Source organism: Cardiocondyla obscurior, linkage group LG25 (genome assembly GCF_019399895.1).
Source record: "Cardiocondyla obscurior isolate alpha-2009 linkage group LG25, Cobs3.1, whole genome shotgun sequence".
NCBI lineage: Eukaryota > Metazoa > Arthropoda > Insecta > Hymenoptera > Formicidae > Cardiocondyla > Cardiocondyla obscurior.
In genome coordinates this window covers 1,534,750-1,559,689 of record NC_091888.1, presented here as the reverse complement: position 1 = coordinate 1,559,689, position 24,940 = coordinate 1,534,750, and the positions used below count along the sequence as shown (strand labels likewise).

The following is a 24,940-nucleotide window of genomic DNA, read 5'->3' as shown; positions in this document are numbered from 1 at the left end:
TATCAAAGCTCCTAAACGTTGAAAATTATTTCAGTTTTTAAAACTTGCTTAAAAGTCTGAGGAATAATTGGTAATTATAAAAACTTTTTCAAAATTCTCGGCGAGCTTAGATTACCTAAACAATGGCCAGGTTTTAATGATTTTTGCTTCGTAAGCGTTAGATATATGTGAAAAAGTACGTGGGAGTTTGCGAGCGAGTAAATGGAGCAGGAGAGACCGCCCGGCGGGCACATCAGGATACCTTGGATCAATACCTTAGTCAAAAGAGAACGAAACTAGTGACGATGTAAGGAGTGTGAGAAGGAGTGAGCTAAAGTGAGCAAGGTAAACCCTCTGAACGTGTCCTGGCGCGCAAGGCTGGGACACTCAGTAATCGTGATTGTCGGAAATACATCTTGAGATAAATGTAATTGCGGACACTAAGAGCCAGGAAAAATTTCACGGCATACAGAAAATCCCCACAAAGCCAGGCTCACACGACTGGAGAACGAGATTATCTCGTTATCTCTGACCTTTCGCTGAATGAACGTTACTCGTTGCTTTAGATTTTGCAGACTTGCGATTCCTGAACAATTTTGTGGACGCAAACCGTAGCTCGAAGAATCGCGATATCATCATTTGTAAAGAGAAAACAAATCTATGGTGCGATTAAAAAATAAAATTACGTTTGTCGTGAAATTTTTAAGTAACATAAATTCTGTGTACTTGTTTTCTTTTTTTGCACAAGTGGCAAAACGAATTACGTGCAACCTGGATTTTTTTTCGTCAAATACTAACAAAGGTGTGTTTTTAATAGAAAGCCAGTGGTCCATTATACCAATGTCGCACTCAGTCACGTCACCGTCGACGCTGCACGCATCGGCTGTCAATACGAGTAGCCTGGAGTAGCTAATTCGTTCAAGTAGCCTCTTCAGTGAGCTATCTCACTGGAGAGGAAGCAAAAGATCTGAATGAATAAAATGTCACGTAGATCGCAAACGGTTGATACTAAATGACAAAAAAAAAAAAAAGGGAAAAAAAGGGAAAAGAAAAAAGAAGACAAAGACGAGCCGGCAGCGGGTGGCGCATGCGTCACTGTATATATGCGCTCGTGTGACGGTAACCGGAACGACGTAGAAGTATAGATTGCCGAAGCAAGCACGGTACGGACTCAGTCCTCTAGCAAACTCCACCGAGGACTTGTTGAGCGTGTGTGAATCGAGGGGTAGCTAATCCTGCCCGGCCGAGGTGTGAAGGCGTTCCAGGCAACCCGAGCCAGGGCGCAAGAACGTTTTGTAAGTGAATCATGGCTTAAATTCGATAACATAAAAGGTGCTTCGGATGTTCGGTGTGTCGCGATACTGTCAGACATTGTGGGTGTTCGCGACGAAACCTAGAGTGTCCTGCATGTTACATATTTCAAATATTTCTTGTATATTTCGAGCTTGTTTTTAATATCGGAACAATCTCAATGGAAGGTTTTTTTTTCTTGCTTGATAAAGCAGTTATCGTCAATCGTATCGAAATCGTATTAAAGTACAATCAAAATTGAATTAAACTAATTAGTTTAGTGCCTTGAAGTTGAGGTAGAACATTGTTTAAATATCTCTTTTGACTACATTAGTGTGACACATTAAACGACTAACTTGCAGAAATCGGAAATTAAAGTTAGGTTGATTTAAATTTATATCGAACTCGCCGAGTGCTGCTTTATTTACAATCCATTTATGTATAAAGAATGGAGAAAATAAAGCGATAAAATTTGATCGTACAGATAAAAAGAAATATGAGTAAGATTGATGAAATAAGAGTTATCGATTGCATACCCGAGGTTATTGTAGTGACCTAATGTAATTCGTGCGCTACTGCAAATTGCATTTAGTCCTTGACTAGAATACAAACGTAACTTCATTATATTCTACGACTTTTTTATAAGTATTAAATGTTGACGTATTTAATCTTATATGAAACATATTTTCTTTCAACACTTACGTCTTAATCTTTAATATTCAAAATTAAACGAGTACAATCAATTGCTTGCAAATATATTAACGACATTAAATAAAAATTGCTCAATCAACACCGTGGTAATTTAAAATTATGCATTGTGAGTCATAAGCAACGAAGAGTGAACTTTACTAATAACACGAGATAAGAAATATATGTATAAATAATTAAGTAATAATCACAACGATAACTTGCATAAAGAATGCTTTTATCGCTCTTGCATTATGAAATCATATTAGCTGTAGCGAAAAGATCGCCTTAAGAAAAGTGGTTAAAAAGCATTACATCACCGGTATCTGATATGATAAGCCATCGTGTAAAACGGGCTCGATGCTAACGGCTAACTGCGTCTTACGGATCGCTGCTTGCAACAAAAACAGTCAAGATAAACACCATAGAAAATAAAATGCACTCGCGAGAAATACGGCAGAGAGAAAACTGAGCGAAATTTATTCCAATCTAAACGGTAACAAATTCTTCATCGTCCTGTTTTGTTTTCTAATTTTAATATTCCATTTTTATATTTATCCTTCGCGACCAGTATCGTGAATATATTCTAATTTCACGAAGAAGTTGTTCAAACTTAATTTTAATATATAAAAATATTTTTTTTAATTACTAGCAAATTTATATAATAAAAATACTAAATTTATCTCTCAAATTTTATTTCGAGAATATAAAAAAGTTTCAAACGTTATAAAAATTTATAAATATTACTAAATCAATAAAATAAATTTTATGCGCTTAGTAAAGATATTAAATTTCAAATTCAAAGATTTATTTCACCGTCAGCGGTCATTTTAAAATAATGATACACATAACATGTCGTATTTCTAATATATTTGAGCAACAATATGTAATAAATTAACATTTATTTTTCGATGGTGTATATCATGCATCATTGATAAAATTAAATCGATTTTAACGCGACACGAACACCCTTTCTCCCTTGGATAATTACAGAGCGCCGAAGATCAGTACACTTCTAACGGTATGAAGGCGTGCGCGGTGATAACGTTAGTGCTTGTGGCAAACACGGCATACATCGGTGTCGAAGCATGGGGTGGCCTCTTCAACCGTTTCAGCCCCGAAATGCTATCTAATCTCGGCTACGGCAGTCACGGTGGCTACATAAACCGTCCTGGACTATTACAGGTAAAGAAAGAAAGTAATAACCTCGTCCTTGAAAATAATACCTCCATCTCCGCAGCCCTACGATACCTATCTTATTTTTCAAATTTCACGAAAAATCGAGTGGAAATTTAAACACCTTATATTCTTTAAGCGCTCTTCGACAATGTACTTTATATGTAGATTGATAAAAGTCTAAACAACCTTTCAGTTCACTTAGATGCCCTTCCGAGTTTTTTTAGATGCCATTTGAACTTTTTATTATTTGATTTAATTAGCAACATCGTGCCGCAGTACAGGTCATGCACGATCGATACTTCATTTTCGAGTTGCGTGCACTTGCACTTGCATAACTACGAGAAGAATTCTCCGTGGCTCCGTTTATTTCACTTTTCCTCGCTTTTCTTGCGAATTAATCGCGAGATTGCGACCCGGAGATTGAACGGAATCGCCCCCGCAGAGCGATATTTACGAAATTACTACTACTATTACAGAAACTTTTCCTGCGTTTCAACAGTATTCAGGGTTATAACTTCCGGGTCACTCAAGACCGATAATATCCGCGCACATTTCAATTTGCAACTCTGTTTGCTTGAGATTAAGTCAGATAATTCTATTCGCGTGTATAATTAAATCCTACAAAATTTATTTTTCCATTAAATACGGAGCTATATGTAGTAACATTTTCATTACTTAAATATTTTCTATGTATTCACGAATCAATATTTTGCTTATATTTCTTTTTTTAAGTAGAAAATAATATATTTTAATTAAAGCTTCAGGAAGGATATGGCGGCATATACGGAGAAGGAGTCGAGTCAACCGAAGAACCTTGCTACGAGCGAAAATGCATGTACAATGATCACTGTTGCCCGGGCCAAATTTGCGTGAATGTCGATGGAGGTAAATCAAAGCAACCGCCTTATTAATTAAAATTTTTCAATACAATAAAAAATAATAAGATTATCTCTTTGCAATTTTTTTTTTTTTTTTTTAAATAATATCAATAAGAAGATCGCATTTTTTTAAATAATATCAATAAGCTAATCGCAAGTGTAATATTTCAGTTGTTGGTACGTGCGTTTACGACGCTGGTATGAAACATGGGGAGCTTTGCAGATGGGACAGCGATTGCGAAACTGGTTTAATGTGTGCCGAAATGCCAGGACGTGAAACAAAATCGTGTCAGCCACCGACCACGTCGAACAAGTTGTACAGTACGTTGACGAGCGTATATTTCGTTCTTTTTAAATATAGACCGTAGCTCTACGAGATTATAAGATAATTTAATCGTGAAAAAATTACTTACAGATGAAGAATGCACCATGTCCAGTGAGTGTGACATCAGCCGTGGACTATGCTGCCAATTGCAAAGGCGACACCGGCAAACTCCTAGAAAGGTAACAAAATATGTATTATTTTAATTGTAAAGCACAATCCCCGTTTTAAAAAGTAGACGTAAAAGTATCGTTAGCCGATATAGCTTTATGTCATAATTATTCGGCATGTACGGACTTGCGTTATTTATGTACTATCTGTTCGATCTCCGGCAGAAGAATGCGGCAATATTAACATCAAAGTTTTGCGAAGTCGCCCGACCGACCGACCAGTCGCGACTTTTTTTTTTACATACACTCGCCCGCTATCTCTTATAAGATCCGATTTCTATACTTGCAGATAAATTTATCTTCCATATAAATTATATGTTAATTTTTATTTATTATTAAAGTTAGACAAAGAAGTATGGATATTTTACTTGAAAGATAGTTATCGAAAAGTATGAAAAATGCGGGCATAAGCAGTTCAATGTGTTATAACATTGTTTTATCAACGTAGAAGAAACAAGAATAAATGACGCGCGCTCTGTAATATTTAATCCTATTTAAAAGACAGATACATATAACGTCAAGTTAATCTAAAAAAAAATATTTAAAAAATTCTATTTTTTTGGAAATACTGGAAATTCTCATCGTATTTTCCATATAATAAATTTCTCTTAAATCGCCTGGTGGCAGAATCATTTAATAACGATTATGGAAAAATGTTCGGCAGGTTTGTTCGTACTTCAAGGACCCCTTAGTTTGCATCGGCCCGGTAGCGACGGATCAGATCAAGTCCGTAATCCAATATACTTCCGGCGAGAAGCGAATCACCGGACAGGGTAACCGCCTCTTTAAACGGATGCCGTTCGCCTAAACGCTCGCTCGTCATCACGGCGGATGGGAAGTATATAGTATAAGATAAGCTAAAATCAAATCCTCCTTAATCGTTGTGAAGATACCTAGGTCTAAGTCTGTCGATTCGACATTATCTCGATCTCCTTCCTATTCCTAACACTACTCCACGCCACGATACACCGGGAAGTATGATGATAGCGTGCGACAAAAGTGGAATAAAATGTTTCTCGGGGAGATGTTACTTCGAAGACGGTTCTTCTTCGAATATAGCGCGACTGAAAACCCTATAACACATATCATAGTAAGCCGTCTAATAGGTCTCTAGGGATAAGGGACACGCTAGCATAGTCGTGATAAGAAAGAGTGCGCCGATCTTTAAAAGCGCCGTTTGACAAACATGTTTCTTAATGACATAGGGGTAAGGCATACGGGAGCTCGAAAGAAAATTTATTTACCGGTTGAACTGCCGGTTGAACTTTTCTTTCAAATTAGAAAAAAGATTAGCGAAGCACTTGTTCGTGATAAGGTAGAAGGTTATAGAAATAAGATAAAGTAAATGAGAGGCGTGCACAAACGAAGAATCGGAAGTCTTTGTTATCGTCGCGGTGTCAAAATTGATAATTTCTATTCTATTGATCAACGATATTTTCGTTATGCTAATTAATAAGGTATTCCGATTAATAAAGCTTATCTTTCGAGAGCTTTTGAACCAGTAGATCACAACTACTGACGCAAATGCATCACAAACAAGATGTCTTTCAACGATGCGAGGGATTTCAGTGTCGATATGCAAACGATAATGTTCAAATTTCACGAGAGGCTATGTTTTTGAGCTGTATTTTCATGTATAACGTAAAGCCAGCATTTATTTAAAATGTTTTAACTGGTAGATGACATGCAAGAAACGCTTCTGAATTAAAAAGTGTTAAAATAAAAATATAATTAAACTTAAAAAATAATCAAAGACTTTAAAGACTTAAAAGAGATTCTTTAAATTTGAAACGTTTTCTAGACCTCTTCTGAAAACAATTTTCAACTTTTACACCGTTTGCGAAATTATTAATATATTTCGCGATTTTAAATAATAAAATAAGGAAAATGCAGTTAAAAGAAACACAGCCACCGTCTAAGTGATATAAATTGTAAGCTGACTTATAGTTGAGGGTTGAGAGACTTCAAATGAGACGGGATGCCAGCAAAACGTGACAAGAAAAATCGTCTGCAGTGGCAGATTTATTATAAAATCCAAATAAAATTAATAAAATAATAATTTCCACTAGAGTCAGATGGTTTCAATTACAAAATTTCTTTTTTTTTTTTTTTTATGGTTAAATTCCAAATGGGAGGATTCAAACGCGAACAGCCATAAATCAGCTAAATGATTTGGAAAAGCCGACAGTGATAGAGGCCCCTAATGAGCTCTGAGAAACCGGTTGTCTATAAGTCTGCCATTGCACATCCCGTTGATTATTCAAACGCACAGATCGAAGATATTTATTTTTATTTCTCATTTTAATGAACGGTCGTCCGGCGGACGTCGTGAGAAACGCGAGGTGTTGGTTCAGACGGTTCTAATGGCAAAGTATTTTCTATTACGGGAAGAGAGCGAAAGAGAGAGAGAGCTAAAGAAGGCGTAAGTACCTTATAATACGATCGATGTTTCGAGTTTACCCTTAGGAATCGTATACCTAGATGTTTAACTCAACTCTACGTCAAATACCATTTATCTCCCTACCCTCTTCTAAAAAGAACTTCGCACACTGTCGGTGTGTACATTATACTTGTAATCTAAGACATATCGTGAAATTGAGAAACGACACGTTCTAGAATATAGAAATATTATTACCACTATAAAACGATACATATCAAAGAAGGAAAGTTTGTTTCCGCTACCTTATATTCAAAGATATAGAGTTATATATAAATATACACATATACAATGATGATGGAGAGGAGACACTTTAACTCTTACAATTAGTAGCAAATATAGATGTGTGTATTGTTCGTTAAAAAAAAAAAAAAAAAAAAAACCCCCCAAAAAAAGCAAAAAATAATCCTTAAGTAAGTACCAAAAAAGGAAAGTTATTAAAAATCGCGGAAATCGCTCTGTTAAACATTAATCGCGGAAATCACTCTATTGAGTAATAATATCGCGGAAATCGCTCTATTAATCGTACTAACAATTATGAAATCGTAATACTAAATGTACGACACATATCTGTGGCTGTTGTTATGTGAAATATTAATCTGTGGAAAAAGTCGCCAGAAAAAGTATCATATTTAATATTAATAGTTTGAGACCGATTCGCACGATGTTTCAAGCTTAATCAAGAGAGGTGCAGTGTGCTGAAGTTTTTTTTTTTTTTTTTAATTGCGTTTGCATACAACAACACAGCAACAAAATAGCAAACGAGAACGATAAAGACGCTCTAATTACAATATAATCGTAGAGTAATATATCCTCTGTCTTATTAAAAAGAAACTCTTAGCGAACCGTTGCTTTCCACGCCACTGGTGCTAATAATTGTCAAGAGAGTCCTTTTCTGAAGACATGTTATCAATCCTCCACTATCTCTCGATACTTCCCAAAACTACCTGTATAAGAAAACTTGAAACATATCGTACGAAATGCCTAATGCATTTAAGAGAATTCGATGAAATATGAATGTTAATTGCAAGATATATTATCCTATCGAAATTATATTTTTATCTTCGATCCGTATATATAATTAAGCTCTATATTTACACAATATTCATATATTTTCTCGAGAGGTGCATATATACTTATAAAATAAAAAATACAAATATATATATATACACGCACGATATTCAAATATACACTCTACTGTATTATACGTATCTAATGCTTCAAGTAAAATTTTAAAGTAAAGATTCCTTTCATTTATAATTTTTATCGTAAATTTCTCATATCTTAAATCGCAGATGTACAATTATTTGCTAATGCGGATCGACGGTCAATCATGTAACTTATTATGTCTTATTTAACCAATACTACAATCAGAATAATTTTCTAGAATAATTTAAAAGCATTCAAAAATGTGATATAAAATATTATAAAGTCAAACAAATTTTTTTTAGTTATAATTTTTAATTTTAATTATAAATTAATTTTTATACAGGCGTGCATAATGCCATCAAGTTTGCATTGTATGAAATGAGTTGTAATTATTATAAATATTTTTAATTAAAAAAGTTTTACTATTCCACGAGCATGTAAAGAAAAATTTTCTTATTGAATACCGAACACATAATTATTTATGGCACATTTAGTGTAGACTTCTCTTACTTACAATTAGATATAAAACAATATTATACAACTCTGCTGATATTTTATATATTGTAATCTATATAGTATAATTTCATAGATGGCATATATGTATGTGTGTGTATATGTATATATATGCAAATATACTTAAATGTGTGTACATACATATATACACATTTTCTGATAAGTTTCTGTTTCTACCTAAAATATCTTTTTTCTCTCGCTAATCTAATAATCTAGTCGGGCTAAGGAACTGAAGTAAGAAAGCATTGTGAACTGCACACAAACAAAAAAAAAAAAAAAACAAAAAAAAAAGATACATATCATAGCTTGTAAGAGTCTTTGCCTTGTAAGGAAGTTCAGACGCATGTTTACAAAACACAGAAACGCGAAGTGAGATAGCGAATATATCTATGTATACGAGCTGTCGCAGATTTTAAGGAAATATCGGCCAGTTGGCCTTGAGTCGAAAGTACCTCTGCCGAACGATTTAATCCCAGCGTAAAAACTTTATGTGTTTATGGCGTATATGTAAATGTATCGTTCAAAATTATAACAATATTACAAAAAAAAAAAAAGAGTTCTAATAGCTAAATGTGAAATACATGATGGTGCATATGAAATAAACCGAATATATTTCTGTCACACTCCTTCTGGGTACCAAGTACTTTTTCCTCAAAAATATCCGTCTATACATAATCACGACTCTTTTCTAATTTACAGTTTTAAAAATATTATCAGAAATAATAATATAAAAATTAATAATTTCATGTATTCACTAAAACAATTTTTATACGTGACCTATCTTTTTAATCTAATCTATACGTTCATGTTTTAATTTTCAAATAATGTAAAATATTTTATTACTCATTTTGATAAAATAATATTAGCAACGTTTACAGAGAAAAGACGAATGTAACCATTTTAACTGGGACACATTATACATACAACAGCTGATCATGCTCATGTCGACACGATTCTAATTCGACATTAATATACCATCTAGCGGAGACGGAAGCAGCCTCGACTAAATGAACATTAATAATTAAAACGCCGTGGAACAATGCTAACGAGGCGATATTGGTTGCAGTAAATCTAACTAACTTAGATCGTTAAAAATAAATCAACCAAAAATAATTGACTCACCTTATAGCTTCTCCATCCTCGTCTGACGTCTCCCTGTCGTCGTCTTGACGTCTCCCTGTCGTCGTCCTGACGTCTCCCTGTCGTCGTCCTGACGCTTTGTCGAGCCTCTTTTCCGATAGCTAAACCTTGCTTCGAACCTTCTCGTCTTTGGCACACGACACTCGCGGAAATAGCAGTTACTTACACCCGCGCGTATTAACCGAGGCACAACGAATAACGCGGAACTTTGTACCGTACTCCCGGCAAGCGATGGGCACTTTGCTTCTTACCGAGTGCGAATATAAACGCGAAAAAAAATACGATCGCGTCGGAATAACACGCTCGCGAATGTTAGGCGGACGAAACGGTTGAACATTTGAACGTCGTACGACTAACTTTACGGGCAGCCGTCGCGGCGACTGGGGCGCTCGTGCACGTAAGTACACTCACCGTCGAAAATGGTGTTCTTGGTGCTGCGACGGCGGCTAGCGTACGTGATCTTGGCGTGGGGTGCATCGAATCGGTCGAATCTCACACGAAACACGCGCGTAAATGTGTTGCGGAACACAGGTCACAGAAGACTGAGGGAGAACGAGGCCTGCTACACCCCTTCCACTCGGCGACCGAGAGTGGGGGAAGTCACGTACGCCAGCCGCCGTCGCCGCTCTTCGCAGCACATGCCATATCTGTCTTTCAGGTACTTGCACTCTGGTACACCTGAAATCATTCGCAAAAAATAATGAACGATTATAGCATTTTTACGACAATTATTGCTTTGCATGTATGTACAATAATAAACGCATAAATAAAGAAAATATTATAACTAAACGCGTATCAGAGATAAATGCAGAGAGAATTAGAACATTCAACAGTACGATTGACGCTACGCCAATCGCGATGAAAATTCACATGAATTTTATTGAATGTATGGGTTTCTGACATTATATCAATACATAAATTCTATATTTGTATGTCAAATATCAAAACTAAAAATTAATTAGAAATAATACTCACTAATTAAACGTATAACCGCCGTAAACGTATAACCGCCGATTCGATACGATGCCAATGCGTCGGGCTTCCGCGATGCCTGCCGAAAAGAAGTAGAACGACAGCACCAATAACTTATTCCGGATACGACGTTAAACAATTGAGCAATTAAAAGAGCAGCCATTTCAATTTTTTTTGCGCGGGTCTATTAAAACGTCAATACATTACCGTGACGAATATACATTTTAGCATTAATTATTCAGAATAAAATATACATCACATTTTGCTTTTCAATATTACCAATAAAATTGTACTTTGAAGGGTTACGCTAATTGTAAATTTTGTTTTAAGCAAAATTACATATTCGAAATCCAATCGTTCAAAGTAGTCAGAATTTTGAAACAATTATTAACTAATATCGTAGAATTTTATTTATATTCTGTAATCCTAATAGACATAAGTTAATTTAATTATTTTAAATTTATAAAACATCTATATTTCCGATATGCATGCACATGTATATACATTTATATAGTATACGGGCATTTTGAGACTTTTTGCACAACACTTTTTTAGGTTATGCATCATCCAATTATTCGATAAATGCTTCGAAACGTTTGCGTGATTCTAGTTCGACGTAAAGAAACCTAACGTAACGTCTCCTGTTACATAACAGTTGCATTTTCAGATCAATTAAATTGGATCGTTAGTAAAATCATCTAAATTCGCAATGATAACGTTACGTTCGTTTGATAGCCAGGTAAGATTCTTACTCAGAATTATTACATCTACACCGTTACAATTATTGCGTTAAATGTTATCCGATAGTTCTTGTATTACATCTTTCATTTATCCTTCAGGATTATTCGAGCCTGGATGCTGTACCAAATGTTTGTAATGAAAATGAAATAGAGAGCTATAATTATCTAAAAGAATACATTAGCAATCTTGAAAGTAAGAACTCGGGAAACAGTTTGACAGTAACTTCCACAAGTGCCACGGACATAGGTTTACAAACGGATAGCTTGGATGATGTAAATTTAAACAGCATTGATTTCATGAAAATTGAAAGCTTACTTTTGCAAAATAATGAGGAATCTATAAAGAATGAAGAGGATAAGATAAAACAGAATAAATTAATAAATGTTATTACTTTACCCTCAGATCAACACTTCAACACAATGAGTCTGAATTTTTCAAATTGTTTAAACAAAGAATCAGATGATATAACAACAACTATTAACACTAATGAATCCTATACATTTGGCAAAACTCAATGTTTAGAAAAAAAGGAAATAGAGAACCATGATTCTTCTGCCAAATCTTGTAAAGAAAATGGTGCAGAAATGAACTCCAGCATTAGAAAAGATGACAGTACGCGTTATAACATTACATCTGATTTAAAACATAAAATAAATGTGGATAATCTAGAATTATCAGATGGACAAGACCAGATACAGAAATGTGAGCAATGCTCAATGACATTTAGATATAAAAGGCATTTAGATCGTCATTTGGAAGGTCACGAAAAAAATAATTGCTCTCACTGTAATGAAAAATTCGCCAGGCGAAAACATTTAGAGGTCCATTTATTTCGCGCACATGGAGAAAGAATAGTCCGGCATTCTTATTTATGCGATGTATGTCCGAAGAGTTTTCGTAAACGTGCTCTTCTGAACCGTCATAGAGCAAAGCATAGTTACCAAAATGGCAAAGTATGTCCGGAATGCGGAGATATGATAAACGCAGATACAAATGAAAACGAGCACAAGAAAAATCACTGTAAAAAGAAACAATTCAAATGCCAGCAATGTTCACAAGTATTCAGTATCGAACAGACATATTTGTCTCATATTCAAAATCACAATAATTATAAGTGTCCATGCTGTGATATTACTTTTGCATCAAAGAAAAAGGCGCATGAACATTTTAAAACAATTCACGTTCTAAAATTAAATGAACCAAAATCAACAAATGGTAAATATTAAAATTCTATTAATTATATTTTAAATTATTATCTAATAGTAATGATCTAATTATGTTATTTTACAGAATTTTATTTTTGTGCCGATTGTAAACATAAATTTGTAAAGAAAGACGACTATTTTCGACATTTGGAATCTATAACACATCTTAATAAAGTCAGTAAGGATATCCCTATATTTTCCTGTGCGATCTGTTCGAAAAAATTAATCACACAAAAAGCCTTGGATCAACACATCAGACGCATCCACAAGGGTGCAAAGCGATTCATCTGCAATATGTACGAATGTACATTTCAGTGTTCCAGAAAGACAGATCTAGATAGGCACAAACAACTGCATGTAGAGGAACGGAATATCGTCTGCGAACATTGCGGCAAAACCTTTACTAGCGTTAGTATTCTCAAGGATCATGTACTTTATATTCACAGTAAAGAACGACAATTTATATGCGAAAAATGTGGAAAAGCATTTAAAAGGAACAGCTTACTAAAGAGACATAAATTGTCACACGAACAACATCGGCCGTTTGCCTGTACACAATGTAGTACCGCATTTAAACGCTCACATCATCTCACTCGCCATATGGAAACGTGTCACAGAATTAAACTGGAAAAAAAGAAAAAGGTATAAAGAAATCTCTAATAAATTATTGCGTAAAATATTTTATACATGTACACTCCAAATTATGGTTTTTCAACAGGTAGTAAAATTGATGAAAACAAAAGAGGGTCATCTTGTGCCGGTATCAAATAAACCAAATACATCAAAAGCTAATAAGATAAAAACTGAGAAAGAGAGCGAATTAATTTCAAAAAATAAAGAGAGAGATAATTCTACTACAAATGTTAATTCGCAACCACAAATACGACCACTGTTAAATCCCGAGGAAAACTCTGAATGCCCCAACTTGTCATTAGAACTTACAAATTCATCTATTGTAGATTCTATTCCACAAGTTCTTTCATTGGTAGATGTAAATACAGGACAAGTACTTACTGTAGAAATCGCTAATAATTTGGAATTATTACCTAGTAATGAATTAGTTGATCATTTTGAAACAAATTGCAATGAAATATTAAATTTACCGGATTATCAAGATATAGAATTTCAAAGTAATTTCTTGAACACTGATCAAACATATTATGATACAAATTATTCAGAGATACCGTTAGAAAACATTGAAGGATCTTTTTCACTTGTGAACAATAATGGTAAAATGGAAACAATAGAAAATTATTTATCGTGCGAATTTCCACAATTTCTTAATATTTAAAGATTTATATATGTACATTGTTTAACTGTTCTTAAGGCTGCTTGAATTTGAAGTATTATAAAATATATGTTGTCATATCTTAAAATATAAATTTATTCCATTAACAAATGTTATTAACCTATATAACATCAATGTTTTATACTTTAAAATGTAATGTTATATTTGATTTTAATTTTTTAATGAAAAAATAATATATATTTTATTAAAATAGGAAAATTTTATTAACTTTTACAATAAACTATTTAAAATACTTTTGAATCTATCTTACATAAAGTATTATTTCATGAAAATGCAATCATCAAATTTTATTAAGATACAAGAATGTACACTAAATTGCTATGTACTATATATAAACTTATTTTATGAAAATAAATATAACAAATTTTTAACATTAATCTGTATGTGATTTTAAAATATACATAAGAGTTATCAAGTATTTAAGATTAATTTTGAAATAAATAGAAAGCATTAAAATAAAATTCTATTTTTAATAATTAATAGTACAAATAAAGATTTTACATATTGTTAGATTCTCGATTTAATAGTCATATTAATTTAAAATTAATAACTTTTTTCACATTATTTTTTTGTCATTTTATATTTTTTTTAATTTAATGCATTTATATTTATATTTAATTAACAATTATATTTCTTCCATAAAGCACATTAAAAAATAAAGAAAATTTTGCAATGTTTAATATACATTATAAAACAGTCATACATATAAATCTGTTTGGATTATCACAAATAATTATTTTATATAATGTGTGAGATAAATATAATTTTTGATTAATTCTATATGCACGAGTACGTCTTTACCATTTCTTATCTTTGTGTTTATAATTTATTTGTTCATCACATATACTTTAACATTATTTGTATAATTTAACATTATTAATATATATTAATTTAATGTTAATATATAATTTAATGCTAATTAAAAAAAACTTGAAATATTAAATTATATACTAACACAAAAAATATGATATATTTTATACCTTATTACCTGGTTTGTTTTTATCTTGATTTTTTCAGGACGTAAATCTGTGTAAAAGTATGCCAACGACGGCAGCAGATGCTCCAACTGCACAAGTCCATAGAATTCCTTTAGCAACTTTACTTCTATTTTTCGTCTTTGTAATTTTTGACGGATTATTAGCATCATCAGTTGCTATACCCAGCATTTTAGCATATAAAAACCTTTCTTTCTCACTTTCTTTTGAAACTTTTCCTTTTAAATTTGTTAACTCTGTTTGTACAGACTTCATGTTTGGTTCTACTTTTTGTAATTCGAGAAAAGTAAGATAAGCTTTTGCAAATTCACCTTTAATTTTTAATATTTTTCCTGTAAATAGAAAAAAAAAAAAAAAAATGTATATTTGTGATGTACGAGAACTAATAAATTAATAATATTTAAAAAGTTAAAAAATATATTAAAAAAAAAGAACTATGTGATTTTTCATTACCTTTTCTAAACAGAGCTTTTGCATTTTTTGGTTGATACTTCAAAACCAGATTAACATTTTGTAAAGCACAGTTGTAAGCTTCTGTTTCAATAAATGCAGCTGCTAAATTATTATACACTTTTATGCAATCATCCAATAGTCCTTGCAGCTCAGCATCAGTAACTGTATCTGTGCTTTTAGTTGTATTCCATGTTTTATCGTTGTTTATTTCCAGATATTCTAATGCCCTTCGGTAACATTGAATTGCAAACTGTAACTCCTTACGAATAAACCACCAGTTTCCGCGTTCGCGTTTCTTGTTCCTTAAAAAAAAATAATTACTATATGTAAAGAAAAGTTAAAAAATAAATTATACAAAATTTTATCTAAATATTATCCAACTAGAAAATGAATAATATTCAATATGGCTCATCAAATATTACCCTATTTTCCACCTTTCACTGATAGTTATAGATTCTCTATCATCCTCATATATTACTTTGATCAATTCAACTGTATATGTAACAGTAGAGTCAGGTGGAACATCTGCTGTTCCAAGTTTACCATAAGCAAACCTGGGATTGACAACAATTTCAGCAATTTCTCCTACTTTCATCAATGCAAGTGCTAAATCTAATCCCTGCAACAGTTTAAAATATAATACATTTATAAGTAAAAAACAGAAAATTATTATGTATTAACATTTTATAAAAGTAAATACCTGAACTACTTCCAAGTCTCCTACTTGTACTACTAGTTTATCATGTTTTTCCACTTCTGTACCATCTTCAAGAACACCAACCACATTTATTTCACAGATATTACCTCTGGTAGGTTGTTCATCTGACAAAGGCTCTCTTATAATTCTCTTCTTCAACTGACCATTGCCAAGTATATCCATCCATTCTTCCTTAGGTTGATCCTCTGAAGAGAATTCTGTTGGAGGATCCCCAGAAGTGTTATCACAATTAAGTGCCTTGCCAGAATCATCTTGAGCTTCTCTCTCTGGTGTGACATTTTCATCCATCTTAAACAAAAATTTACTTCAATTGTATTAAATAAAATTTTTTTATATTATAATTCTACAATAGAAAATAATTTATTTTAACCATGCAAAGCACCTTAAAATAATGATTTATTAAAAAAAAACCTAATTGAACTATGGAGCTTTGAATAAAAGATATTTTCTTGAACCAGAAATTTTTTTTGAACCGGAATTAAGTGCTGCACAATAGTCCTTGAGAGGTGCTTAGAGGAATGATAACGAGGATGAATAAGCACAATAACGAAAGGTTTGCTGCTTAATGATACTGCTTGGAAAACAAGCCAATCGCGATTTCGATTGACAATAAAATAATAATTTTACTACACCTGTAATTTCTCTTTTTACCTTTTCGACGTGATGTGTGATAGTCATTATTTAGTAGAAGAGGTAAATGCGGATAAACAACTTCGCACACCAATTTCGTTGGAAGACGCCGTGATAATGGTGATAATAACGGAACGCACACGTGCATGTGGCCGTGCTGGCCGTAGAGTGCCCGTATGTATGCGTATATGTGGCGATCGAGATCCGATCAATTATATAATTCACCAAATCGATAATCGAATCATTTTAATCGTAATTAAAACAAAATTATTGGTAGGAAAAATAAGCGGAAAGCGAACGTAAAGTAGATAAAGCTGACCAATGCACAACGAGAAAACCAAAAGTAATTTCCTTTTCAGAACGCATTGTGGAGGAAAAAATCTAATTAATTGTTGATTTGTAGTTCAGGTGCTTAATCTACCTACTAATAACATTAGCAAATTTGCAATATTTAAAGAAAAACCTGCGTTATGATATATATTTTTTACATTTCAATTTAATTTTAGTTTAATTAAAGAAAAACACTGCGTAATGAAAACTGCGAAACGTTGGTGATTGGTTCCGCTCTCGTTCTTTTTTGTAGTACGACAACCTTCTTTCATTTCGTGACTCGTGGTACTCCGGACAGGATCCGCCATTTGCAATTGTTCGTTGCAATCATTTGCGTTTCGTTTCGTTCGCTCGTCTTTCCCGTCGGCTTCTCTCCACATTACGCTTAGCGCACTTACTTTGGTAAGAAATTTCAACGCTTCTTTATAACGTACATGTCAATATCTCGCTATATTACGGCTCGTTTATCGATTATTTCGTCGAATTGTCGTCGCGAAAATTAGGAGTACGGCGACGCTACGGAGCAACATTTATCATCTATCACGTTTTTTGCAGAATTTACTGCAAAATCATAGAATATAACAGTATTACACTCATTTATTTGCCTATAGTTGCATTTTCCGATATTAGTTTCACGTTTTTTCCACCATGCAATGCTGAATTTTTACTTGGCAAAATTTGTTTAATCATTCTCGTTACACGGAGCATTCACGCACACATACGACGATACGCCTACCGGTGTATTTTATCGCTCTTATTTTAAATTTTTAATTTTTGTTAATGAACTTTGTATTACGTAAACAAGATATGTTTGCAAGTTAAAACAAGTTAAACCATTTTAAATTCTACTATTTTGCAAGTTTCTTTTTTAATAATTATATTTGAAAATGCAAGGAAAATATCGAAGAATTAAATTTGTTTAAACCACAATGTATGTTATATAAAGCAGTTATTGTAAAGATAAAAAATTAATTATTCCCGATTGTTTGACCAATATTATAGAAGCACCATGTCATTCAATCGAGGTGTGAAAAGAGATTCCTTCGGGAATCGAGGAAATTTCAATCGAGGTGGTAGCGGAGGTGGTGGTAACAGAGTTGGTAATAACAGCGGCATGGGAGGTAATATGGGTGGTGGAATGAGTGGGAGCGGCGGTATGGGTGGAATGAATCCATGGGAAGGTGGCATGATGCCTGGCAGAGGTATTCTGCCCACACCTAATAACAATCTCTCACTCGCATCGCCACAGGCGCAATTAGCGATCGCCAGCAATCTTCTTACAAATCTACTTCGCAGTCAACAGGAGGCACAGCCACAGGTATGAGATTTGTTTCTACTTAATAATTTTAATTTTTATACTAATTTAACTTTAATTTTTTTTATATTTTTGTTACATTATTTTTATACAGGTGCCATCTCTCATGAGCCTGGGAAATAATTATTCCGGGCCAGGGCCGAATTATCCTAATCAACAAAACTATTCCTCCGGGCGGTTTAACGATCGATCGACGCGGCATCCTATGAAGAATCAGCGTCCCCAGCCATACAACAAGGTGAGCATATTCGGTAGAGCACGCGACACGTCTCTTCTTTTTTCTCACAAACCAAGGTAATCTTTAAGGCAATTCTTTTAACACTTGCTTACGATCTTCTTCTGTATCGTAAACAGGAGTTATAAAATGACAATCTGTAGTCCACGCTTCCTCGCATGGACACAAACTGTCTTTAAATATTCCGAACGTTACTTAATTCCTCTTCTCGAGCTGATCGATTATAATAGGATATATCGCTCATTCATTAGACACAACCGACGAAATCACTAAGATATATATAAATCTTGATGGATCAGCTTTGTCTGAGAGAAACGGCGTCTAGATATCGTTCATAAAAAATATTTCATTAAAAAGAGCACTGTTGAAACACGTGTGTTGATTTCAGAATGTAAATCTCAATTTACTACTGGAAGTTCATTGAAGGTTTTTGCAGGACCAAATTTGACCATTACCTCATATTACAATCACTGCAACCAGTCTTCTATCCACTAATGTGATACTAAAAAGAGAAAATCAACGTGGTTGCACTTTATTCAAAACTACTACCACTTATATACACAAGTTGCATATTTTCACTTGACTTAAACTTCTTCTTCACACGTTCATTAGCATTCACCGAGTTTTACTCAAATATTTTAAGTCGCAAAAAAGAAATTATACCTACTACTTTTTATAATTATGATCGTATCTTATGATCGTTGCGATCGTGCCTGTATATATTCACGATGCGTTTTTCAAATCGAAATCGGGATGCACTCTACAGTTTTCTCCCTTTCCTTCCATACTTGGTGTGGAAATGGAAGAAAGAGCTACGGTATTTCACCGGCTCCGACCCGCTTCCATTTATCGGCTGTAGAACGGTTCTCTCCCTCAAATCCCAAGTGGTTTCTAGAACCAGTGTCTCGATTTGAGAAGAATCACAGTTACGTCAGATACTTCTCATGATACTTTTGGTCGTTTGACCTCTACTACTTAACTAGATGGGCAATCGAGCCCGAGATGGCCCCGCTGGGCGACGTGGCCCATCCGCACAACAATCTCGTGCACCCCAGTCTGGCAATCAACGTATGAACGGAAACCAAATACAACATCGCAACGATAAATCTTCTAAACCAATTCCTGCCTCTAAACAAAATCAGACTGCCAAAAAGGAACAGCAGGATGTTAAGACTTCTGATAACGAAAAAGCAGAATCGCCTGTTCCGAAAAGGTAAGCTCCCGATTACCTGTGATTGGTATAGTTTCTTCAAATTTCAGTAAGTCTCAGTCTCTCCGAACTATTTGCCTAAATACATATATACATATACATATGTTTTATATATGTTTCTTAGTATTAGATAATATATGTTTTTTAATACCAGTCTCAGATATTTCTTTTGTCTATATCTCTTTCTTTTTATATGTTTATTCTATATCGTCAATGTGATTCAATTTATATTTCAAAATTGGCCAAAGTGCTAAAATTTTACTATTGATTTTCGTAATTTCTTCTTCCAATATTCTTCAAAATGTATTTTGACGTTGTATAATATACAGTCGGCGATAATGTATTATCTTACATTTTAAGCCGATGTATATTACATATTTCTAAACAATTCTAAATAAGTATCGGTATAATTTTATACAAACGAACTTTAATATGAATTGATGATTATAACTTGCAAAAATACTTGTAAAATTAGTTAAATTGTATTCGAAATAAAATTAAAGTTTTATAGTAAATTTAATGATTTAAGTGCTCAACTTTACAAATAAATTACAAAATTTTTTTTGGAGCTAAACCTTTATCTTAGATTATTGTAAATAGCAATGATGCAGACGAAGATAACAAGCGCGATTGGAAGCATGAGAAAAACTTAGAACCAGTAAAAGTTGAGTTAACAGAAGATGAACAAATGGAAGACAGCGAGAAAAAAGACAAATCAGCTGTAGAAGATTCTTCGAAAGAAGCGAAAGATGCGTCTGAAAAAACTGAAAAAGAAAACACGAAAACGACTGGCAAGAAATCGGAAGCTAGACATGCCGAAAGTCGTTATGCCGAAGTCCCAATGAATCACATGTTTTGTCATATTTGCAATAAGCACATGTGGGATGGGTTTGTATGTATTATCGATAAAGTTAATAAATTTATTTAACCCTTTGAGTGCTATGGGCGCATATATGCGTCCAGCGAAACCTCGATATAAACTGTGGACGCAAATTTGCGCTCAGCGCCAGCCGCGCGCCGTCCGTACGGACCGCATAGGCCGCGAGTATTCAGCACTCAAAGGGTTAATCGCCGAGCATTGTAATTAAGACTTATATGTTCACTTTCTAGTCGTTCGAAAATCATTTACGCGGACGGGCTCATCAACTAATGATGGAAAAATTAGATGAGTCATATAAATTGAAAGTCGATCTCATGAGACACGAGCTGCGAGTTGCCGAGGAGCAGCGTGAGCTTAGCTTGAACAATTCAAAACGACGCGGCAAAAAAGTAAGATCTGTTTTTTAAAAAGGAATTTAATGCACATACAGAGTTAATATTAACAAATTTACATTTATTAATCTTAATTGTAGGTCTCCATAGATTTTAACGTAAGAGAATATTGTACAATGTGCGATTTGAACTTTTATGGAACCTTATCTACACACAGGAAAAGCGAAAAACATCAACAATTGAAAACCTTCTTGCATCCCCGCTGCTTTCCCTGTCTAAAAGAATTCCCATCTCGCATAGAATACGACGAACATTGTTTAACACCTGCTCATATGAAGAACGCCGTTCAGTGCGAAGAACAAAGAAAAAATAAAAAGAAAGGTAAAAAAAAAAAAATTACTTATTTTCGAATTAATTTTAAACAAAACTTTTAATTGATTTAACTGTTTTTATAGAAAAACTGGCCAAAGGAGAAGCTGAGGTTCGCACCGCGGAAGACGAAGAAAAAGATGTTTGTAATGATGCTAAAAATGAAAAAGAAGAAGATTCAGGAGAACAAGAATATATCACGGATATTGTAGAAAATATAACTGAGAAAAAACTCAAGATACCGTCTTATAAATATTGCCGTCAAAATCAGATTTTTATTGGTATGGATTACGTATATGATAAGAAAAATTTAATTTGCTTAAAATTTGCTTTAAAAAAATTGCACGTTTTCTTATATATTATTTTTATTTAAAAAATATATATTCAGGTAAATCTATGGTGAAGGAAGTCCATGGATTTTATTGCGAGCGTTGCCGAAGATTCATGCCCTTATCTGATGATATGAATGCTCATTTGCGTAGTATTACACACTATCGGAATTTCGTAACAGAGATAAAATCATTAACATCAAATGTACCAGCAACAGAATCGAAAGAAACTGCACAAGTAACTGAGGTGAGCGATTATATTTCACTAAAAGAAATCGGTGTAAAGAAAGTTTATTTTCAAAATATAATAACATTTTTATTCTGTGTTAATAGAATGAGAAAAATGTCGAAGTTAAGGATGATTGTGATACACCTTGGAAACGCCGTAAGATTAGTTCTGAAGAAAATGACGAGATCGAGAAATCGAACGAGCAGGAAGAAAATAATCCTGATAACGCAAATGTGGCACCTAAGAGATCAGATGGAGAGGAAAAGTATGATCCATTGGAAGCTGATGCTGCTGAATCAGAAGAAGAGGAAAATCGCGAAGCGGAGGAAAATGCGAAAGAAACAATCGCAGGAAATACCAATAATACACAAGATGTAAAAACAGCAATTGACGAAATGTGGACAGATACAGACAATGACAACGATACTGAAATGGGTAATTTAGTCGATGACACAGACGAAAAAGAACCGGAAAAATCTCCACCGAAGGTAGAACGAAATCACAGCCCTCAAGTGAAGTCGCCTAGGGGTCGCGGATTTGCACGCGGCCGCGGTGGTCCTCGTGCCAGAAGATCTCGGCGATAAGGTAACACTACGGTTTATGGAAACATGAAAGTAAACACGAGAAAAATATATCGACATAAGAAAAATTGAACTGCGTGTTTCATATTTAAATAAATAACGTAAAACACGTTTTTAATCATTACAGCGTGTGATATTGATATTACGTATTAATATCGCACACTACAGCATTATATGTGAACACATAATAATAAGTTCTAACTATAAATGACCTATTTCATTAGCACCATTATCAGAAGAAAATGTGTGTGTGTATATGTATGTATTTGTGCGTATGCGAGAGATTTAGATTTTTTGTAAGAATAATGAATTTTTTAGCTACAGGTATGGTAATTTTTGTCTTATATTTTGGAATTATTAAATATTACAAGTAATTGCGAATATAATTAGGAAAAATTAATGGTGTATACGATACCAAAAAGTAAATGATGTTTTAAGTATAAACAAAATTGTTTCCATTTAACTCTAAGCACACACCTAATATGATATACGTAATCGAAATATATAATATCTTTCAAATTTATGTAATTGTTTTTTATTCTCCATATAGCCACGATAAAAATATTCTTACATCATATATTAATATAAATGATAAAAGGCTATAAGAGAATTTGCAATCTCATTATGCTCCTAGTAAAGATAAACAAGATCTGTTTATTTTTAACTTTTTTAAGCATATGAATCTTTTACAAGATAAGTTCACGTTTTGTTTATTGCAATATTGAAAAATGTGTTAAAGGTGGTGTCATAGATTTCTAATTTTGTATTTTACTTTAAAAATATGCAATTGTATCAAATATTTTAATTTTTATAATGAAAAATCTAGTATTTCTATATGAAAAAGACATCTGTGTATGCTATTGATCTCTTATTATGTAAGAATAAGATATTTTAATGAAAAAAATCATTTTATAACTATTTTAAAAATCTGTTATAAAGAAATTTGTGAAAAAAGTAAAATGCAATATTATATATCAAGATTTTGAACTGTTACTAGAAAAGGTTGAAAGCAACAATTGGAATACTAGATGATAGAAAAGTCAAATGTCATTAGAAAATAAGGCATAAACATATATGTGTATTAACTATGTACTATTCATATTAAATGCAATAGTTTATTAAGAATTCAATAGAAATTATCATATATTAATACAATATGTTACCTAATTTAATTTATTAATCCTTGGAAAGATGAGTTGACAAAAATTCATCTACAGAATCTGTATCCCATTTGTGTATGTCAAGTATATCTTCAACCTTATTTTCCACATCATACAATTTAATAATTGGATCTAAACCTCTTACATACTTTATACTGAGGTTTTTATACTTTTTCGGTCTATCACTTTTAATAAAAGCTAAAATAAAGCATAGTAGTTGGAAAATTTTATGTTACAACACTGTACTAATTCATTATTGATTTTATCAAAAATATCTTAATTATACCTTGTATTTGTGGATATTGTCCAAATTTGCATGTACACACTTCAAGGACAGCCTTAGGATAACGTTTTGATCCAGATAAATCATAATCCTTCAGACAACATTCTTCACATGTAGCACTTAAAATTAAAAAAAATTTTATATATGATAATATATCAAATTAGTTTCTTTCTTAAATAAGAAAGAAACTAATGAAAATACTTGACAAGATGAATGTTTGCATACTAAATTTTTTCTAGATTTAACTTGGCAAAATGTTCACAAGTTGAACAGAGCACATTGGCTTTATTGAACCCTAGCAGCTTGCAATCATCTGGGGAAAACTCAGTTATGGCAAAATCCATCTGCAAAATTAATCATTATTGTTAAAGTAGAAATTTAGCACAATGATTAATTCTTTACATTTACGTCGTACATTAATAACTATAATAGGATAAAAAAAAAAAATTATACCAAATATATTTTGCAAAAAAATGCAATTACTTGATCAGTTTATTATACTTCAAGTTATATTTTCTATTACTTACCGCGATGATGAATAAGAATGAAACTGTAAGTAAGTAATTCATTCTGTCTTCCTTATTAAATTATCTGATGTTTTATATAACTTTTATTTTATAAAAGAAAAAATCTTGTCCTTTTTTAAGTCACTAAAAAATAGACTTATAAAATTATGAGTCTATTCACTGATCACTAACTTCAAGCTTGTTCAGCTCCACATTACGCTTTACAACGAGCAATTACAATTTTCTAATTTTAAACGTCTTGAAATATTTTAATTTAAATCAACAATATTATTTTAGTTATGTAGCAACTGTGGACATTCTTTTTAGGTTAAATGATCATAAAAGCTATAGCACACGAAAGAAACATAAGCAAACTCTCACATGTAAATGCACCTGAATGTGTGTTATCATGCA

At 32.9% G+C, this 24,940-nt stretch overlaps 5 protein-coding genes across 5 annotated transcripts; 3 read left to right on the top strand and 2 right to left on the bottom strand.

Moving 5' to 3' along the window:
- Window positions 1–1,113: 1,113 nt before the first annotated feature.
- Spab (space blanket) lies at window positions 1,114–9,230 on the top strand. The gene is made up of 6 exons (XM_070672485.1): window positions 1,114–1,274; window positions 2,950–3,141; window positions 3,894–4,020; window positions 4,185–4,334; window positions 4,429–4,517; window positions 5,170–9,230. The coding sequence occupies exons 2-6, from the start codon at window positions 2,980–2,982 to the stop codon at window positions 5,311–5,313; spliced, it is 672 nt and encodes a 223-aa protein (XP_070528586.1). The 5' UTR covers window positions 1,114–1,274; window positions 2,950–2,979; the 3' UTR covers window positions 5,314–9,230.
- A 1,691-nt stretch (window positions 9,231–10,921) lies between these two features.
- Window positions 10,922–14,338, top strand: LOC139111872 (zinc finger protein 680). Its single transcript, XM_070672448.1, has 4 exons — window positions 10,922–11,455; window positions 11,556–12,672; window positions 12,748–13,304; window positions 13,381–14,338. The coding sequence occupies exons 1-4, from the start codon at window positions 11,426–11,428 to the stop codon at window positions 13,951–13,953; spliced, it is 2,277 nt and encodes a 758-aa protein (XP_070528549.1). The 5' UTR covers window positions 10,922–11,425; the 3' UTR covers window positions 13,954–14,338.
- On the bottom strand, window positions 11,868–17,809 carry LOC139111875 (peptidyl-prolyl cis-trans isomerase FKBP8). The gene is made up of 6 exons (XM_070672452.1): window positions 16,789–17,809; window positions 16,120–16,425; window positions 15,842–16,038; window positions 15,420–15,721; window positions 14,960–15,298; window positions 11,868–13,286 (listed from the first exon to the last, which is right to left on the bottom strand). Exons 1-5 carry the CDS (start codon window positions 16,813–16,815, stop codon window positions 14,985–14,987), a joined length of 1,146 nt encoding a protein of 381 aa, XP_070528553.1. The 5' UTR covers window positions 16,816–17,809; the 3' UTR covers window positions 11,868–13,286; window positions 14,960–14,984.
- Pep (Protein on ecdysone puffs) lies at window positions 17,359–23,100 on the top strand. Its single transcript, XM_070672449.1, has 10 exons — window positions 17,359–17,499; window positions 18,100–18,415; window positions 18,507–18,650; window positions 19,631–19,860; window positions 20,458–20,749; window positions 20,968–21,126; window positions 21,210–21,450; window positions 21,525–21,719; window positions 21,827–22,014; window positions 22,101–23,100. The coding sequence occupies exons 2-10, from the start codon at window positions 18,107–18,109 to the stop codon at window positions 22,578–22,580; spliced, it is 2,238 nt and encodes a 745-aa protein (XP_070528550.1). The 5' UTR covers window positions 17,359–17,499; window positions 18,100–18,106; the 3' UTR covers window positions 22,581–23,100.
- Window positions 21,826–24,922, bottom strand: LOC139111876 (selenoprotein F). Its single transcript, XM_070672454.1, has 4 exons — window positions 24,548–24,922; window positions 24,246–24,364; window positions 24,024–24,139; window positions 21,826–23,935 (listed from the first exon to the last, which is right to left on the bottom strand). Exons 1-4 carry the CDS (start codon window positions 24,587–24,589, stop codon window positions 23,754–23,756), a joined length of 459 nt encoding a protein of 152 aa, XP_070528555.1. The 5' UTR covers window positions 24,590–24,922; the 3' UTR covers window positions 21,826–23,753.
- Window positions 24,923–24,940: the final 18 nt, after the last annotated feature.

What these genes read in the sequence shown, in the direction of transcription:
- Spab (XM_070672485.1), top strand. Translation starts at nt 2,980, where the DNA reads ATGAAGGCGTGCGCGGTGATAACGTTAGTGCTTGTGGCAAACACGGCA. An exon ending in CACGTCGAACAAGTTGTACA is followed by an intron (nt 4,335 to 4,428) that starts GTACGTTGACGA and finishes AATTACTTACAG; the next exon opens with ATGAAGAATGCACCATGTCC. An exon ending in ACCGGCAAACTCCTAGAAAG is followed by an intron (nt 4,518 to 5,169) that starts GTAACAAAATAT and finishes AATGTTCGGCAG; the next exon opens with GTTTGTTCGTACTTCAAGGA.
- LOC139111872 (XM_070672448.1), top strand. Translation starts at nt 11,426, where the DNA reads ATGATAACGTTACGTTCGTTTGATAGCCAG. An exon ending in TACGTTCGTTTGATAGCCAG is followed by an intron (nt 11,456 to 11,555) that starts GTAAGATTCTTA and finishes TTTATCCTTCAG; the next exon opens with GATTATTCGAGCCTGGATGC. An exon ending in AACTGGAAAAAAAGAAAAAG is followed by an intron (nt 13,305 to 13,380) that starts GTATAAAGAAAT and finishes GTTTTTCAACAG; the next exon opens with GTAGTAAAATTGATGAAAAC.
- LOC139111875 (XM_070672452.1), bottom strand. Translation starts at nt 16,815, where the DNA reads ATGACTATCACACATCACGTCGAAAAG. An exon ending in TCACACATCACGTCGAAAAG is followed by an intron (nt 16,426 to 16,788) that starts GTAAAAAGAGAA and finishes TTTTTGTTTAAG; the next exon opens with ATGGATGAAAATGTCACACC. An exon ending in AGTGAAAGGTGGAAAATAGG is followed by an intron (nt 15,722 to 15,841) that starts GTAATATTTGAT and finishes TTTTTTTTTAAG; the next exon opens with GAACAAGAAACGCGAACGCG.
- Pep (XM_070672449.1), top strand. Translation starts at nt 18,107, where the DNA reads ATGTCATTCAATCGAGGTGTGAAAAGAGATTCCTTCGGGAATCGAGGA. An exon ending in TCAAAATCAGATTTTTATTG is followed by an intron (nt 21,720 to 21,826) that starts GTATGGATTACG and finishes ATATATATTCAG; the next exon opens with GTAAATCTATGGTGAAGGAA. An exon ending in AAACTGCACAAGTAACTGAG is followed by an intron (nt 22,015 to 22,100) that starts GTGAGCGATTAT and finishes CTGTGTTAATAG; the next exon opens with AATGAGAAAAATGTCGAAGT.
- LOC139111876 (XM_070672454.1), bottom strand. Translation starts at nt 24,589, where the DNA reads ATGAATTACTTACTTACAGTTTCATTCTTATTCATCATCGCG. An exon ending in CATTCTTATTCATCATCGCG is followed by an intron (nt 24,365 to 24,547) that starts GTAAGTAATAGA and finishes TTAATTTTGCAG; the next exon opens with ATGGATTTTGCCATAACTGA. An exon ending in TTAAATCTAGAAAAAATTTA is followed by an intron (nt 24,140 to 24,245) that starts GTATGCAAACAT and finishes TTTAATTTTAAG; the next exon opens with TGCTACATGTGAAGAATGTT.